Genomic DNA, 19,056 nt, shown 5'->3' with positions numbered 1-19,056 from the left:
TTCTCCAGAAACTGCCAGTTAGATTGGGCAGTAGGATGTATGGCCTTTTCTTATGGTGTCTAGTACATTCTGCCTTGATCCTAGAGAGCATCAATTTTGTGATTCCTTTTTGCATATCTGGGACATTTGTGTCCAGTACATGTTTATTGAATTTATGCATTGGTTGGGACACTTGTGGTAGGTTCTCTTTAAGAATTTACTGCTAGCACCTTTTTTTTTTTGAACCTAACAATCACATATGCAAATATGTGTATGAACTTTTACAGACATATGTTTAAGTAGTCCCTGGACCAGTGATTCTCAAACCTTGCTACTCATCAGAATAACCTGAGTAACTTTCCCCGAAACTCTAATTTCTATGCTCTAACCATAGATTATTTTAATAAATCTGGGGTGGAGGCTAGGAATTACGTATTTTTCAGAAGCTACCCCGTAATTCTAATATGCAGCCAGAGTGGAGAACCACAGCCCTTTGACTACCTAAGGAAATCTAGTAGTCACAATAGAAGATGTGAAGTGCCTTTTCTTCTTTGGAGAGATTGTTAGACATTATAGCATACAGTCAAGAGCACTAGTTTTGGATCTTGGATTTCAGTGTAGCCACTTCCTAGATGTTAGCCTTAGACACACTACCTCATCTTTCAGAGTTTCAGTTTCTTTATAAAATAGGGACTATAGGGTTACTGTGAAGATTTATGTGAAGCCTTAGCACAGTACCTCTACTACAGCACCCAATAAATACTGGCCAGATTTATTCTCGTGTACACACGTGCCACTGGATTAGTCCGGATGCAACGTCTACTGAAGTACACCTTCTCCAGCCAGCTCTTAAGGAAACCAGGGGGAGTGGGTACATTTTTTGGTCTCCAAGGCAAGTGATGGATGCAAAAGCCATCTGACAGGGAGGGGGACTGCTCTTGGCCGGCGTTTGCCCTCCAGGCTCTCGGTGTTGCGCTACACGCGTCCACCAGAGGCCGCTCGAACTACCCAAGCTCTGCAAACCAGACGGCGCGCCGCGCGTGCTCACTCGGTGCCGCGCGGGCCTCTGAACCTCCACGGACTCTGTAGCTTTCCGCTGCGCCTCCCTTGGCGGCTACCCTTAACCAAACCTCTGTCGCTGGGTACGGCAGCACTTTGGGGACAAAAATCGGCCCTTTTCAGTGGGCTCTGCTTAGCACTTCTTCCTTGCGTGGACAAATCTGAGGGGGCAAATATTAGCGTCTCCGCTCGCTGCTACCCGAGAGGTAGGAGGAGGCTGAGCCCGGCACAGAGTTCGGCCTGACTGCGGCCTGGGCCCGACGAGACGCCTTCGTTGGCCAGATGTTGCGATGGCTGATCGGCGGAGGACGAGAACCTCAGGGACTGGCCGAGGTAACCCTCTGGGTGGACCCCTCCTGCCGCCGCAGAGATCGAGCTTGCCTAATCCGAGCCTTCTGTCTCAGCCCGGCTCCCGGGTCCAGACCCGGAGAGCCGAGCGGAGGCGGGGCCTGCGGGATAGGAGGGCGGGTCGGCGTGGGGGGTGGGGGCTCTTTCCCTGAGAGTTAAATCCCTGTTCCGAGAGGAGAGGAAACTGAAACTGGTGTGGTTCAGCCGCAGGCACAAGGACTCTCAAGTAGTCTTCTCCCTGCTTAAACCCGTCTCGTTTCAACTTAACAACTATCTGACTTAGTGGAGACTAATAAGTGGTGACTGCAGCTTTACACTTTTGGTTTATTTGTTTTCTTGCCACTTCCCAACATCAACTGATACTTGTTCAGGGAACATGAGATTAATTTCATTACTTGTACTAGAACAAAAAAGATATAAGTATTTTAAAAAATTTATTTGCTTCAAATTGGAAAAATATTCTAATTAACTGCTATTTTGGGTTCCATAGCCACACTTTCTTCATGGGCCTGAATAATTTAATAGACTGTGATGAGATTTACATTTGAAATGTTGCAAATAAAATAATCTTGGAACCTGAAGGATATTGATGTCTGGAACTTAACTTCAAATGCCGCCCAAGAGTAAAATTTGTGTTGAATTCCGTTTTATTTTTCATAGAAAATATTTGTTTTGAATGTTTAAAAAAAAAAACTTGGTTTGTTGTAAGCAGCTTTACTTCTCAGTTTTAACTTCCTCATATCTTTGCTGCTAAGACATATTGTCTGTTTTTAAAGAAATATTTCTTATTTAAGATTAGGCTTATTTCAGATAGGCTTAAATCCTAAAGATTATGGAAGAACTGTGGAAAATTGACTGATATATACATGACAATTCTTTATTAACCTGATTATTTGATTAATTATAGAATTAACTAATTCTGCTGTACTTGGCAAGCTTTCATTTGGGGGAAGTAATACACAGTTTTCAGATTTCTTTTGCTTTTCTCATCAGGATCACTGCTAGAAGGGAGTTAGGATAAATACAAAATTACTGCTTTGAAAGTGAATTTAAAAATTATGCATTTTGTACATTTCTTCATATAAAAGTACTTCACTTTTATAACTGCTGTGAATCTGTACATTATCAGAACCAATGATTTTTCCCTAATTATTCAAGAACTTTGTATCCAGGCTTCTAGTTTAAGCAGTGTTTCTCTGCTGGGATGATTTGGCAATGTCCAGAGACATTTTTGATTGTCATGATTGGGGGCAGGGTTGGATTTCTATTGGCATCTAGTGTGTAGAAGCCAGGGATGATGCTGAGCAGCCTATGGTGCACAGGACAGCCCTCAACAAAAGAATTACCAGGTCCAAAATGTCAGTAGTATCACGTTTGAGAAACTGCAGTTTAGAAGGTTAAGAACACATTTTATTATGAAATAGTACTGCGTTTGAGAAATGGGGTTAAGACCTACCTTAGAGAATTAATGGGTGAGTTATACACCATATGTGCTTTGCATATGGGATGCCACCATATACTCTGTGTTAGCAGTTATTTTTATCAATATTATTGTCCAAAGCTGAATTTATTGAATTCATTGACTCTAAATTATTTCATTTCTTCCTTTATTCATTCTGCAAACATGTGTTGAGGGCCTATAATGAGGTAGACACTGTTTTAGTCTACATTATATTTTACTCCTTTGACCTGCAGTTTTTTTCTGCCAAGTTTTAACTGAGAAACACTCATTCTAAAATATTGGATTGGCCCATTAATTTTTTAGGTTAGGTTTTTTGAGGTATAATTTCCATAATACAAAATTCACCCATTTAAAAATTTATTTTGACTTGAAAATATTAAAATTTATGATGTGGATTCATGGTAAGAGAAATGTTTTCTGTTGGCAGTTAGTTGATATTAGAGGAAATACTATGTAGTATTAGAACATAATGTCTTATAGTTTTTATAATCCTGTATTCTTAGGTGTGTACCATGTAGTTTTATTCTAATATGGTCTTTTATCATAAGTCATTTTATTTCTTTTTCTCTCTCTTTTTTTCCCCCAATATAAGAAATCTCCTTTACAGACAATAGGTGAAGAACAAACCCAGAACCCTTACACTGAACTGCTGGTACTGAAAGCTCATCATGACATTGTACGATTTCTGGTACAGTTAGATGACTACAGGTAAGAAACTAGTCCAATTGACTACTGTTTGGAAGGAGTTTTTAGGGAATTTTATATTAAAAACAACCTCAAATTTAATCTATCTTTTCTAAAAAATTCCCAAACTGATCTTTAATAATTTTAGTAGAAATTAATCTCTGCATCTTGATGAAATATGTGTCTTAAATATGTCTGAAATATGTATCATATCTGGTGAGTTGATAATTATTTTTGTTTGAGGTTTTTTTTTTGTCTTTTTGACTCAGAAATATTTTTGTTAGTTTAGGGAAGTGTATAACTTTAAAATTTTGATGACAGTTATAACCATATGTTAAGGTAAATCTAAATATAAGAGACAAATATGGGAAATATTTAAATATCAGGTACCTCCCAGGGATGTTCTATTTTTAGTGGAAGGTAAGGTAAGGATTTTGAATTTTTTGTTCTTCATGAAATTCCTTTAAAATATACATAATCCTTTACTTCCTTGCTAACATGTATAATGTGTTGAACATAGTTGCAAATAGTGAGGAAGGTGTGTAGGTCTTACTACTGTAGATTTAGCTTATTATTGATCTGTATATCTGTTTTATTAAGCCTTTATTCAGTTACATGTTTATCCTTTGTAGTCTGTATCACAGTAACATTTAATGCAATTAATTATGTGATTGTTAAATATTTATCTTCATCTCTAGATGAGAGTGGAGGCCATTTTTTAAATTGACCACAGTATCCTTAGTACCTTGCACAGTGCTTTACATGTAGCAGGTGATTAATAGTTGTTAAATGAATGACTCCCTTGGCTGTTAGGTATACATGTTGCATGCCATCCTAATTCCCTAACCCAACTTCTCCTGTCCCTATCAATTATTCCACTATAATCTCTTAGTTTTCTATTTTGCCTTTGAGACCGTCTTTTTTTTTTTCCTTCCATTTTTGACTCCATGGGTGACTGCTACTGTGATTATTCCTAATTCTGGCTATCACTGCTCATGTCGTTCAACCTTGTTTTCTCTCTTCTTATGTCTTTGGTATTTAGTTGCCTTTCCCACGTGCAGTGCAATTCTGGCACTACTTGGAGTTAGCTCGAATTTTTAAAGTTAAGGGCACAACACTCCCCTCACCTCAATCACCAGCTGCAATCTCCAGGGTTCCCAGGCCACCCACACTTCTGACCAATTAGCTACGAATTTCCACTACTTCCTCAGGTTTGATAATTCTCTAGAATGATTGATAGAACTCAGGAAAGTACTATACTTATGATTATAGTTTTATTATAAAGGGTATGGTCAGGATAAGCCAAATAAAGAGATGCATAGGATAAGTTCTAGAAAGGTTCCAAATGCAAGGCTTCTGTGTCCTCAGAACGTGTCACCCTTCCAGAACATTAATTTGTATGACCAATGAGGAAGCTCACTTGAGTTCTCGGTGTCCAGAGTTTTTTGGAGGGTTTCATTACATAGGAATGATTGTTTGAATTATTTGCCACATGATTGAACTCAATTTCTAGGCCTTCTCTCCCTTCCACCCCCTCCCTACCTGCTGAGGTTAGGAGGTCAGAGTGATATCCCATGGCTCAAAGCCCTAACCCTCTAATTACGTGGTTCATATTTCCCACATAGGCAGCCCTCATCCTTAAATTGTCTAGGGATTCACCATGTGTCACCTTGTTAGCATAAACTCAGGTGAGGTCTGAGGGGCCCAGCTGTCTTCTAGAAACCAGGGACAAGTCCAGCCAAATTATTATATGAAAACATGCTCCTCAATTTTTGCTAAAGAGGATTTGCCTTATATATATATTACTAGCATGTCAACATTATTTTCAATATGTGATGTGAGCCAACCAAATCATAGCATGTTAACCATAGTATAATAATCTTCAGCCTTTTTGGTAATATTCATTGTTGCTATGCCCTAAGAGACATTTATTTATTTATTTAGTCATTCATCTTTGAAACTAAACATATTTGGAAAGATAGGACGTTTGGACAACTAAAGTTTTCTCGTACTATATTTAAACATAGTAACTTGCTAGGTAAGTAAAAAAAAAAAAACCAAATAATTTTTTAGACCATAACTATCAATATTTGGACTTTAAGAATTCTCAAAATCACTTTGTCTAAGAAAGTTAAACAGTTTACTTTCAGGGTGTGGTCTTTAAATTTGTATCTAGATTAACTATTAAGATTCCGTGTTGATTGCTTTCTGTCCTTCAAAACGTCTTCTTGGCTATAAAATACATAGAAAAAGAATCTTCAGAAAAGGCCATCTGTAGAATAATGATCATTGTATAGACACTGATGTTTGATTTCATTTCCCCACAGTGGTGCTTGTGTCTACTTCAGTTGTTCAATGATATAGTAAATGTTGTATAAACAGCAGAAAGCTATAGATGAGTTTATCAGTTATCTATTGCTCTGTCAAATATCAGCCCAGATTTAGCAGTTTAGAACAACCACTGTTTATTTATTTCACTATTTTGTGGGATGGCAGTTTGGGCTAGGCTCTGCTGGATGAGTTCTTTTGTCTGTGGCAGGATCAGCTGATCTTGGTTAGGGTCACTTGTGCATCTGTGGTCAACAGGTAGATTGGCTGGGGTTGGCAGGTTTATAGTGGTCTCAGCTGGGATGACTGGGGTCTCTCTCCATGTGAATTACTCAAGTGCTTGTTCGCACAGTGATGGAGTTCAAATACCAGCAAAAGGGCAAGCTCCAGTGTGAAGCTCTTTCAGTCTTTTTTCATCATGTCTGCTACTCTTTTCGTTGGCCAAAGCAAGTCAAGAGCTGGCATGAATTCAACAGATTGACAAATAAACTCTACCTCTTGATGGGAGAAGCAACTAAATTCTGTTGCATATGGTGTTGGAAATAGAGAGGGAAATTGGTGGCCATGTCTGCTATCTACCACAGTGAAACTAAATGTCTAGAGTAGATTAATTAATAGCCTATTTTTTGGCTTTTAAAAAATAAAGTAAATAAATTATTACATGAATCACATTTAATCTTTGTACTCAAGTCATTATGTGTCAAAATGTACATATAATTAGGTATGAAGTTCTTTTTATTCGGTTGCAGAGCTGAAGAATTTGATCTGTTTTGTTTTTAAAAATTTAATTCTGTAGTGTATTAAAAAATAACTGAATCATTGTTGGTAAGAAAGACAAAAAATATACAAACAGTGTAGCTGTTATAAGTAGAAGAGCTCAGGGTTTTCATTCTTGATTTAATAGTTTTGATAGTGCAGACATATTTTTACCACTGCATATGTATGTTACTTATGCATTGTCAAATTATAGAAATACCTTTCTAGTTTTCACATAAATATATCATTACACTTTTTTTTTTTTTTTTTTTAGTTTTTATAGACATCACATTCTGGTTTTTTTGGTCAGCTGTTGTAATCCAGGTTTCACGCTTCAAGTACTTAGATAATATCATTTTATTGAGAATTTTGCAGAAGGATTTTCTTGTTTTCTCGGTGGCTCAGCTAAAATCAGTGAGTGGAAAATTTTCTCAGATTGGTTTTTGAAGATACCAGATAAATCCTGTATAACCTAACAGACAGCTGCCTTTTCTTTTCTTCTTTAGAATTTTTTTGAACATGAAGTGAGGGTCATATTGATTGGGAGATCACTAAAGAAGGCTAAGCCTCAGCAAGAGTCTTCCAAAAAATGGACTGTGCTAAAATTGCATGTAATACTCTAGCATTTGACACATTAAACTAAACTGAGTTCATAACACATTTTAAGAATAGTTTTCTTTGTTGCTCATTTGACCATTCCTTGCTCCTCCAGGAAGCAGACAAGGTTATGTAGGATGGTGATCATGACTGGAAAAGAATCAGGTGACCCATGAAATGCCAGACTGGAGAACAAAATGTCCACTAGGATGACTGGTGAAGCTGTACATTCACGAGAATCTAAACAAACTCAGTACAGTTTGATAATTCACTAACAACAAACAATATGTTACATCTTTAAGAGAATATTCTAAAGCTAAGAATATCTCTCTCTTACATTTAGAGAATAGAAGTCAATAGTCAAGATAATTTAGTCTCCTAATACCTGGGTTCCCTAGGAAGCAGACAGTAGAGTTAAGCATGCAAAACATTTGTTAGAAATACCACTGAAGGGGAAAGGGAAGAAGCATGACTGGACAAGGGCAGCCATCCCAGACTGTGAAGCAGATTTGACAAAGTCTCTGTGAGCCCATCTTGGAGCTCTGGAGGGAGGAATGCCCTTTAGATGAGTCCTGTATTCAGGAAATAACTAGGACTCTGTAGCCTGCAGTCCTTGGACATTGACTCAGGGTCATCCAAGAACGTGTCCTGGCTTCCAGCAAGTTGCTTATGTCCCAGTGGCTGGAGGCCAACTGAGATAGTAGGACTTTAGCTTAAAAGCTAAAACGGACTCTTAAGTCAACAGGTGGTGGCAGATAACCACATTCCTTGTAGCTAGGCAGCTAGTTTTCTCTTGAAGGGGTATCTGCAAGTCAAGATCTGTACTGCCTTTTTTATACAAACTATCTTGGGATCAGTAATGGACATTGTTCTTTATAGAAGAATTCAAGCTAGGAAGAATCATAAAATTGGAATGTTACAGTTTTGCAACCTCTAATAGAATAACAAATTTAGGGACTAGTTTATTAATGGCTCTTAACATCACCCACACAAAAAAAACATTGCCAGAAATTGTATTTCCTGATGGGGTATATAAACTACCTATGAAGTGGTCTTACCAAAAAATCAAATTCAAATATGATTATGTCTCTGGATCTCTCAATTTACCAGGAACACAGGGGACAAAGGTGCACATTAAACGACAACACAAGAAGGTAACTAGCAATATCCAGACTGTGAGAACTCTGTTAAGACAAATACTTAATTGCAGGGAAAAAATTATATGAAGAAGGAATCAGTAGAATAAAAGAGACTTTAGAGATACATTAATCATTTGCAGGTATATCAACCTTATTTAGATGCTACTTCTAATACACTTAAAAACCTTATGTGACAATCAGGGAAATTTGATTACTGACTAGGTATGTGGTGACATTAAGGAATTAAGTCACTGGTACAGCTGGACATCTGCAAGCTTCCCACTTACCTCAAAAATAAGAGCAAACCAGTATGTTCCCTCTTGATGAACAGACATATCCTCAGAGAAAACCCAGAGGGTCTGAACTGAGCATTCTCAATTCATTTTCTTAAACACTTTTATTACATCAATGTATTAGAGAGAAGCCAGAGATGTTTCTCTAGTAGAAGTCTCTTCAGGAAACCTGAGCTCAGAATAATGGAGGTTTCCCTAATAGAAGTCACAGGGATTTTCTTGTATTCTAATACTTACAAACTTGACATAGGTTAGCTTCCTGTTTGTTATTTGGGGGAGGGGAAAATTTACCAAATGTTTTACCTTTGCAAATGACCATGGGAACTATGGAATTTTCCCATGTCTATTCAGGTTGTGAGCTAAAAAAGGAACCTTACACTTTCAGATATTAGAATTGTGTTATTATATACATTTTACTTAATCAGGGGAAAAATTTTGAACTTCAAGCAGATGTAGTGAAAGAATCAGTGGCTTCAATGTCTATGGTTCCTGAAAATGCTTTGAAGTTGCCTTCAAGTTTTCTTTTAAGTCTCTGTCTATAGACTTCTCTAATTTTCTTCTAGTAGTTCTAGCTTATAAGTAAAAGTCTATTTTAAATGAAAATTTTGTTATTTTTTATTTTTGGTCTCTGATTTTGTAGTAGCATTTTAACTTTATTATATTTCAAAAAATATATACCATTTTAGTTGCATCATGATTAGAAAGTACTTGTGGATTTGGTCGGAAGTTAGCTAACACTGGGACTTCTGTATTGCCATAATATATTCTATTTATATATTTCCAGTGCTTTATGGTTGTGAAGATATTGAATACAGGAAAGTTTATGTTCAGGTGTATGGGCTATCTTTTTTATGTCCTTTAAGGTTGTATTTGAGTGTATAGCACCTTTGACTTAATTGAAATAAGTTCTCATGAATAAGAACTATTAAATAAGCACTTAGGTAATGGAGAGAGGAATTACTTATGGAAATATTTTATTTTATCCAAATCTTTGTCTACCTTTGCTGTATTTCAGCCCATACTTGGCAAGAATGTGAGTACTTTCTCTGAGATGTTCCAAAGGAAGGTGTTTAAAGGGAATGATTTCTATAAACTGAAATGAGTATAAATGAGAATTCTCAATGGATTCGTAATTTGGACCCTGTAGCATTACATAATAATGTAGACTGTGAGTTCTTTAAGGGTAAGCACTATCTCATTGATGTTTACTCTTAGGATCAAGCAGGTAGACATATAAAGTTAATGCTTATTGTATGGTGGGCGCTTGATAAATGCTTCTTGAGTGAGTGAATCATCAGCTCTCACAGCAAATTTAATTCTCACAGTTAGGGAAGGAGAGGATGAAACAAGTCTAGAAGCTCTGCAGTAGGTCTTCATTAAATCATGCTTCGCTTTTTAAAAACTTTTTTTCATACGTATAGCTTTTGCTTAGTCATTTAATTATATAGTCTCAATGGGTATTTTTAGTCTTGGTTTCCAGTTGAGAAAACTTGAAGGTTATGTATAAGAATGAGACAGGAAAATTTAAAAAAAGGAATTTATTTTTGTATGTAGTGTGATTCTGGGCTTTACATTTTTTGATGTTCTATTTTTGTAGTGACAATATATTGGTATATTAATCATGATAAAAGGAGAAAGTGAGGTTATACTGATACTATTAATGAATCTGTTTCACAGAGCCCTTTCAGTACTTAAATATTTGCTTATTCACTGAAAAAGCTTTTTTTTTAGTCCTTAAAATCTTCCAGATGTAACCAGATATTTGTTGGATTAGAAAGTGCTGTATTAGATCAGTAATTATGGCAATTACTCTGTTTCATTGATTCTAAAAAGCCTATTTTTTTTTCTATTTTAACATCTCTTAACATGTAGATGCATCATATAATTGATGGTGTTTTTTATTTATAACTGACAGCATTTTGTCTTGATAGTAGATAAAATAATAGAATGTCTTAAAGTTGATGTCTCAGATTTGATAAATTACAGTACATTTCTAAACAGTCACTAAGTTTTAAGATCTTGAAGAAAGAACCACATATAACTGATCCTGGCATTTCCCTAACACTTGGTATGAAATCTCACTAAATATATTTTGTGCTAATCAGTAAGATTTCTCTTAAAATCTTATATTTAGACATGAATTTTTGGGTTCTATTAATTTAGAGTGTTTTAAAAAATTTGTATATTATTATATGACAATATAGCCATTATTCTTCCTTCTACTGAATATATTAAGCCTTATTGACATTTTAATTATTCCTTTTTTATAGTTCATTACTTCTTTTCATTAATTACAGTGTATCTTACCGTTAAAGATTCTTCAGTTAAATTTTCATTTCTGATTTGGACATAGCTGGAGTGTGTGCTTGACTGAAGAGGATAAATTGATTTAGTTTAAGATAAACTAATATAATGCTGCTAGTTTCAGTTACCCATCCTAGGAGAATGAATAATTGTAGTTTGTGAATGATCTCCCACCCCTTTATTAGTTATTCTGTGATAGGGACTAATATGTAGCAAAGTCATACTGGTTTACATTTTAAAGCTTCATGTTTCCTCTTTAGAGGAGGTGATAATACATACTGAAATGGCAAAAAAAAAAAAAAAGCAATTGAATATTTGAGAATTGAAAAGCCTGAATAATCCACAAACTGGGTAGTTGACCTCTGAGCAGTAAAAAATTGGCTGTGATTTCATGCATTACTATTGAGCATTGTTTAGATTTAACTTTTGTTCACTACTGATTGAATTAAAATTTGAGGTGAAATGCTCTATATCTCATTTCTAGACTCTCATTCAGTCATCTCTCATTGTGAAGTGAGATTCAGACATGATAAAACAATAATGAGAAGTTAAAAATCAGGGTTAGAAAAAAGTATGTATGTTCAACCTACAGTCTTCTAAGAGGGAGAAAAGCAATTATAAGAGTTTCAAGAATCAATAGAAATTGATGTTTTATACGAAGGAAAACTTAAGACTTTAAGCCCTGCCCTCCCTACCATCACTAGACAAATAGAAAGAAATCAATAGGCCTAGAAACATAAGCTATTAAAGACTTATATCCAGCAACCATTTTGATACTCAAGGCTTTGTTTAAGTATTCTGATTCAGAAAATGTATTTAATTAAGCATAAGAAATTATGTTTTTAAATACAAAATGATTGTTTTCTTTTTAATCTCCACATCTTTTATATGTTTCATTTTGAAAAAATAAATGTTGGGTATAGATTTTAAAATAACTCTTTGTATGGTTTCTATCTAGTTAACTAAGAAGTTTCAAAGGTCCTTTCTGTTAAAAAGATATATAGTTCTTTATTAAAAATTAACTAATTTTGACCAATTTCCCATCTTCTGGATAGTCTCTTAGCTTCTGCAGTAGATGTAATCAAAGGATTTTTGAAATAAGTACTGAGTATGGGAGTTTTTAGAGCCAGTGAAGACAATAGCTACATATGAGATGTTGAAACTGAGCATGGGAAATTTGAACTTGAAGCTCAGTTTGGAGTGTTAAGTAATGTTTTATATGACTGAGGTAGTGAGAGTGTATGGATCTCTATAGGTTAAAATTCATTAAGAGAGGTTCTCTCAGGAACAAAGTAATTTTTGTGTCTAGTGTATCAATTCTACTTCTCTCCCAATGACACACACGTGGCTAACAATGTTTTCTTTAATGAAGACATTCAAGACATGCTCAGATTTTGTGAAACACTAACAATCTTGCAAGGAATGGTAAGTTTTCTAAATGACATAGCTGCTAGAGGAGTACCATTTATTAATGGCTGTTAACCATAGGGAGTCAGTTATATGGAGGTCATAGTTTGTTCTCTGTATTACCACTTCTTTCTCTCCTGTTCAAAAGAGCAAACTTGAATTCAAGTGAATGAAAGTGATATTATGGGAACAACTTTGAACTGATTTTGGTTTATTAAAGAATCATTTACAAACCTGTGTACTACATTATTAGTAACAACTTACTTGATGTGCTTACAGTGTGATTTCTGTACACCACTGTGTCAGGATACTACTTGAGAACAGTGCTTCTTGATTTTACTATAATGCAGCCACTATGATGAATATTCCTGTACAATAAATTACTTTTCTTGATAGTGTTTGTGTCATGGATATCTTCTCTACCAAATGTAGATGATTATTCTTTGACATATAGTGAATGGAAAGTAAAGAGGAAAGAGAAAGTACGATTGAGTTCATCATAGCTGCAGCTCTGTTTTCATGCCAAGAAGCAAACGTTCTTTTATGTCTCCTCATTTCAGGGATTTTCACTACAAAACAAACAAACAAACAAACAAAAAACCCAAAAGACCAAACATTCCAAACCAAGAACACAGTATTTATGTGGAAAGACCCAGACCTAAGAACTGAGAGGAGCAAAGGAAAGATCTTGGCTTTAAATAGTAGAGTTAAAATATGTAAATATCTTTACCAAGAAAATAATAGAAATAATGAACTTATCTAAGAACATGATTTCTTTGTTCCACTCCTGGAATATCACTTCCTGTCAGTGTAGCTTTTCCTCAGCTTGGTTCCATGTCACTTAAGTCAGAGTTTAATCATATACTTTTAAAGCAGGGAAGAACTTTAAAGATCATTTATAAATCTCCCTTATTCTTACATGCTTAGTAGTTTATTCATTCTAACTCTGAATGATCTTACTTATCTTTGAATTCTTAGCACCTGGCACAAAACTTAGAAGGTATTCTATAAGTATTTGTTAAATTAGGTTAAAGAACTTAATCTGCATTGTTATTTGTCAGTTAAAATACAATTAATAAGATCTGATGGTCTTAGTAATTGTTGAACTTAAATGTGACCAGTGACTGTTTTTTCCTTAACCTTTTTTTTTCTAACCAGATTTGCATCTGCTGGTGATGATGGAATTGTAGTTGTGTGGAATGCCCAGGTGTGTATTGATTCTCTGTGGATTGTGTCATAAAGTTGAGTATGCGTTCATAAACATTATCTGGGGATATACCTGCATATCAGTAGACTAATACTCGAAAGGGGCTACTTAGGATGAATCCATTTAAAATGAGGACCAGTATTTCATAATAGAGTTTTTTAAGATTTTTCCTGAGAAACAAATCCCAAATTATGAAAATAAAAGTTTTTATCTTAATTAAAATTTAAGTTATTGGCAACTATGCATTGATTCTGAAAATATATCAGGTGTTGATTTTTGTGGGAGACAGTTTTTCTGTCAAAATTGTTTAATAGCATAATAAAACATTCTTCTCCTGTTTGACTTTAATAGTATTATAATAAAAGTCTTATTTTTTCAAATATATTTAAGGCTTTACCGAATTTCTCAGGACCTCTCTTCCCGATCCTTTGATACTAAAGTTACTCTTATTTGAAGCATTTATCTTCTTCTCGTCCTTGTTTGTACTGTTATCTGATCTGACTCTGTCAGATCCTCATTTTTCAAAGGCTTTGCCTGTGATTAATGCAGTTTTTTTTTTTAACATTATGTCCATCATATACATGAATTCCTGCAACCTTGGAAAGATTTGTAATGTATGTTATTATTTACATTGCACTTTTATATGTTTACTACTTGGGAAATAGTGAGAGACTGCTGGATGAAGGCATTGGATGGATGGGAATAGCTGTTGATGTTAAGAGAGAAGTAGAGTGAACACTGACTTTGTGAGTGGTTGATACAGTATTGGATATACTTGAATGTATATATAGTTACTATATATGTTTGTGTGTGTGTGTATATATATATATACACAATTTTATATATATATAAAATTGATGTTATGCTGCCTCTTATTTTCTTTCACAGCTTTGTAACTCTGAAGACTTAGATAACAAATATTTGGACAATGAGGATTCCCTATTTCCCTGCAGATTAGGTTACTGATATTCTTATGCTTAATTTACATAGTTATATTCTTAAAACCATGTGGAAAGAATATCCTTTAAATTTCCTATAAAATATGCTAAAGTTAGAATTTTCTATTAGAAAATAAGTTAAATTGTTTATGGCTACTCTTTTCAGCACTGTTTAGGTTTTATTTGGTTACTTAAAGTTAAATTATACGATCCAAGTAATTTTAGATGGAATGTATGTATTTTCTACCTGGTGATTTTTCTTAATGTTGTCATTTAAGATTATTTAAGTTATGAAATACGAAATACTACTAACATTTTTATTGATATTTCAGACAGGAGAAAAACTTCTGGAACTCAATGGACACACTCAAAAGATAACAGCTATTATTACGCTTCCTTCTTTGGAAGCTTGTGAAGAAAAAAATCAACTGATCTTGACAGCCTCTGCTGATAGAACAGTTATTATATCCTTAAATCCAGAACCAAGTGAAATAGCTATGGTGACCAAGGGGCCAGTACGTACATTATTAGTCTTTAGCCTCTTGGGACCTGTCTGTACATTTCTATTTTAGCAAAAATGATTTTGTTCTACCCTTCATAAGACATTTAAAAGTATTAGGCATCTGAAAAGTAATAGACTGGAAATAGCCGGTTAAGGCTTATTATTGATGGAAACTTCATGACTAAAGCTGTTCTTTCCAGAGTTACTATTATATCAAATTACATAAAATAGAGGAAATGAGAGAATGTAGCTTTAAAAATATTTATTATCTCAGTTTGCTTTCCAATTTAGAGGAGCAAAGATGATTTGAACTAGAGAATAGTTCATACTTTTTTCTGCTCATTGTACAGCCAGAGAAACTTGATGCCCTGAACCCATAAGAACCTTTGAGCATCTGAATCTGTCAGAAAAGAGAATTACCATCTGCAAGTGTTTAACATATTTAGTATTTTAAAACAATTTAAAAATGTTAATTACCTCTTCCCCCTACATGTTTTGTTAAAAAATTCAAGATATAACAGCTAGTCAAGTTTTATAAATTGTTTATGTGTACTAGGCATTGTTCTATTTTCATTTATTAACCCATTTAATCCTTGTAATAAGTATTTTTATTATTTGCATTTATAGATAAGAAAAGAGAGGCACAGAGGGTTTAAGTAACTTGCCCAAGGTCATGCAGCCAATATAGGGCAGAGTAGAACTCTAAACCACTTTGTAATACTGTTTTCATGAAGTATTTTCTTAAACAAATTTAGCCCTTTTATATTTGTATGAGGAATTGGGTCTGTGAAGGGCATAGCTAAATGCTGTGGATAACTAATTTTTCATTACTGTTTTTCAAGGTGGTAATAGATTAGCTTTAAAAAGTCTGTGCTTATCTGAGAATTCTGTTTAAATAGCTTCAAGCGTTAGTGAAGTAAGATACGGAGTAAGCCCAAAGTATAGGTGTTTCTTAGGCTTCTGTAGAACCAACACGTACTTTATGACACGTTTTAAATGAGCTTGTCAGCTGAAGTGATTTCTACACGGATTGCCAGTGGGTGAAAAAATTTCAAGAGAAGGTTTAAATAGGGATAAGCTATATTTTGTGATTACAATAGTGCATAAACAGGGGCATAAAATACACTTATGTTTGTGTCAGAGTAGCCCTACCACCATTGCTTTACTGGGGCAAATGTTGTTTTATGGACGAAGGCTCTTTGTTTGTTTGTTTGTTTGTTTGTTTGTTTTCAGTATCAGCATAGTCTCTGCAAAAATGAAATTTAAGGTTTATTTATGTATTTAACTGAGGTACTGGGGATTGAACCCAGGACCTTGTGCATACTAAGCACACATTCTACCACTGAGCTATATGCTCCCCTCTTAAACATAGAATTTAAAATACTTTTATTAGACTGTACCTAAGGTACTATAATACTATTTAGAGGCAATTATTAAAATTACTATTACAAAACAGACATGAATAGTTGGGAGAACATCAGTGTAAACTTTAACTGTAAATGATAGTATAGAGTCATTTCCTTTGCTGAATGACTTATTAAAAATAATTTCAGTCTCGTTTGTTCATAGTTCCTTTTATTCATATGAATTCTAAATTTACTCGTTTTGGGTCTTTACTGTTAACTGACTTCATTAATTAAATGCTGAGGGTAGATTTTAAAATTTTTATCAAGTGATAGTCTTAAGAGTCCATATATATACATATATTATATATACTTTATATATATTTGTATGTAAATGTGTTCTCAGATATGATAGAAAATGTATATTTTACCATAGGAAATGGTATGAAGAATTTGAAAATCATTATGCTCCTTAAGTCAAGCTAACATTGGACATTTAATGAGGAGTCTTCTAATTTATGTGTACAGGTAATAGGAATACACTGTTACTGTCTTCTTTCAATTAAGATAACAGTAGTAAGCCATGCCAGTCACGTTAAGGAAGCTTTCAGTAAATGTTAATTAATGGATGTGATCGTTTTTAGTATAAATACTTTATGTTCAGTGTTTATTAGATGATAGTAGACTGTTTGGGAGAATAAACCTTAAATTTTATATAGTTGCAATATTTAATGCCTGTAAAGATTCAGTATTCAGACCATTCATTTTGTTAGTATTTTCAAATAGTTAGATAGTAAAATTTAGAATGTTAAGCCTAGTATGCCAAGTTGATGAATTGATTTTTATAGTAGTATAAACATGAAATACTTTTTGCTTTATTTAGAGATTTTCTACATAAATGTGTGATGTTTGTGATTTATTTATTAGAAAAGTTTTCTCATAATTAAGGTTTTAAAATTCTGCTTAGAAATTATTTCTTAACATAAACTTAGGTATGGGATTGTGATACTGGCAGACAAGTTCAGAAAGTATCATGCTTCCAGTCTACTGTAAAGGTAAAGTATTAAGTAGATACTTAATGTTAATAATCTTTTTGTTTCAGAGAAAAAAATTTTTTTTAATTGAAGTATAGTCAATTGCAATGTGTCAAGTCTCTAGTGTACAGCATAATGTCCCAGGCATGCATATACATACATATACTCTTTTTCATATTTTGAAAATTGTTTAATAATTCAGATGAAATTACTTCTTCCACACATACCTACAGTTATGTGATTCTTCTAAGACTAGATTTTGGGGAGTATATATATTAAATGCTAGAATGTTTGAATTTTAAATTAGAGCAAGGGGTGAATCGCTATAGTAAGATAAGGAAAAGATAGTACATAGTATGTTTTTAGTAGAGAATTCTAGGAAGAGACACTACTTTCAAAGTGACTATAGCAGTAGCTGGTCTTTTTTTTTTTTTTTTTTTTTTTTTAACTTTGAACTAAAAACATGGAGTTATTTGTCCCTCAGCCTCTATCTTCTGTAAGATCATAAGGATAAGACATGGCAATTAGTTCCAAAACAACATCTTTTATGGCTAATTGGCTGCTACTATTAGGTTCATTCATTTTACAAACAGATACTAATTGAGGATTATTACTTGATAGGAACTCTGTTACATGTTGGAGAACAAACTTGGATAAGACTTGGCTACTTTGTTTCCTATAGAAGAAATTACCTTAATTGTTTTCAGAAAGTACCCCTGGTTTTCAATAATGTCAGCAATTTGGGGGTGGGATACTACTAAAATAGAATAGTGTTTCCTCATTTCCTTTGAAGATTGCTGATCTCTGTATGGGAGCTAACACTTTTTTTTTTAATGTGAAAACAATTGCTGTGTGCCAGTGGGCAAAGTATTTTATTTTTTTTCCTGAAAGGCAGCATCTCTGGTAGCCATCTCATGCTACTCTGCTGTTCTAATTATCAATTTAGTAAAGTTTCAGGGAAGAAAATGCCATTTACTATATACTTGTTTCCAATTTCACAATGAGTGTCTTTGAAGAAGTCATTAAAGTATTGACTTGATCAAGATCTGTATGCTTTATGTGCTTTAAAAAGATGCCCTTGTTTAAATTCCTTAAAAAATACCCTTGCTATCTGACTGAGGTCATTAGGTTTCAAATGAAAATACTTGAATTGAAGGAATTGAGAGGGAGAAAAAATTTAGTGTATCTGGAGAAAATTCCTTTGGTGAGCTGTTTCATGAACTGGTCAATAAAAAATATCTTTTTCCAGTATGGTGAAAGTACTTAAAGGGGTTTTACCATACTGTTAATCAGCTAGATAGTTGTATTTATTCCTGCCATGAACCTGTATCACATAAAAAAAATTGTTAAATATAGCATTTCCCTGAGTTTAGTTCAGTGGTTCAATAATTTATCAAAGAAATTCAGATCCTTAATAAATATAAGGAATACTATTATTTATTTTTTGAACTAGTGAAATTTTTATAAGGGATAGTGTTAGCAAGGACATGGTGAAATTGGCAAGTTTATTGCCATTGAGAATTATAGTTAATATGATCTTCCTGGAAGGCAGCTGGCATTATGAATGAATCTTTAAAAATGATTATATGAATTGACCCAGTGATTCTACTTCTAGAAAACTCTTTAAAGGAAATAATCAAAAATTTGGGCAGAGATTTATGGACAGAAATGTATAT

The 19,056-nt window shown here is 34.1% G+C and overlaps 1 protein-coding gene across 13 annotated transcripts in view; it reads left to right on the top strand.

Moving 5' to 3' along the window:
• The first annotated feature begins 1,017 nt into the window (after positions 1-1,017).
• WDR41 (WD repeat domain 41) overlaps positions 1,018-19,056 on the top strand; it is a 67,198-nt gene continuing 49,159 nt past the window's right edge. For 12 of the 13 annotated variants that reach the window (XR_004317854.1, XR_001366285.2, XR_004317850.1 and 9 more), the window contains exons 1-5: positions 1,018-1,371; positions 3,441-3,556; positions 13,515-13,563; positions 14,834-14,965; positions 17,339-17,401. Coding sequence is in view for 1 of the 13 variants with exons in the window: in XM_014560923.2 (XP_014416409.1) it covers positions 1,321-1,371; positions 3,441-3,556; positions 13,515-13,563; positions 14,834-14,965; positions 17,339-17,401 (411 nt within the window). In the remaining 12 variants the exon portion in view is untranslated. The remainder of the gene's footprint in view (positions 1,372-3,440; positions 3,557-13,514; positions 13,564-14,833; positions 14,966-17,338; positions 17,402-19,056) is intronic. The other variant, XM_014560923.2, reaches the window with a different exon arrangement.

The sequence above is a fragment of the Camelus ferus genome, chromosome 3, assembly GCF_009834535.1.
Source record: "Camelus ferus isolate YT-003-E chromosome 3, BCGSAC_Cfer_1.0, whole genome shotgun sequence".
Classification (NCBI taxonomy): domain Eukaryota; kingdom Metazoa; phylum Chordata; class Mammalia; order Artiodactyla; family Camelidae; genus Camelus; species Camelus ferus.
Note: the sequence above shows the minus strand (reverse complement) of the source record. Positions and strands in the feature narration are given on the sequence as shown.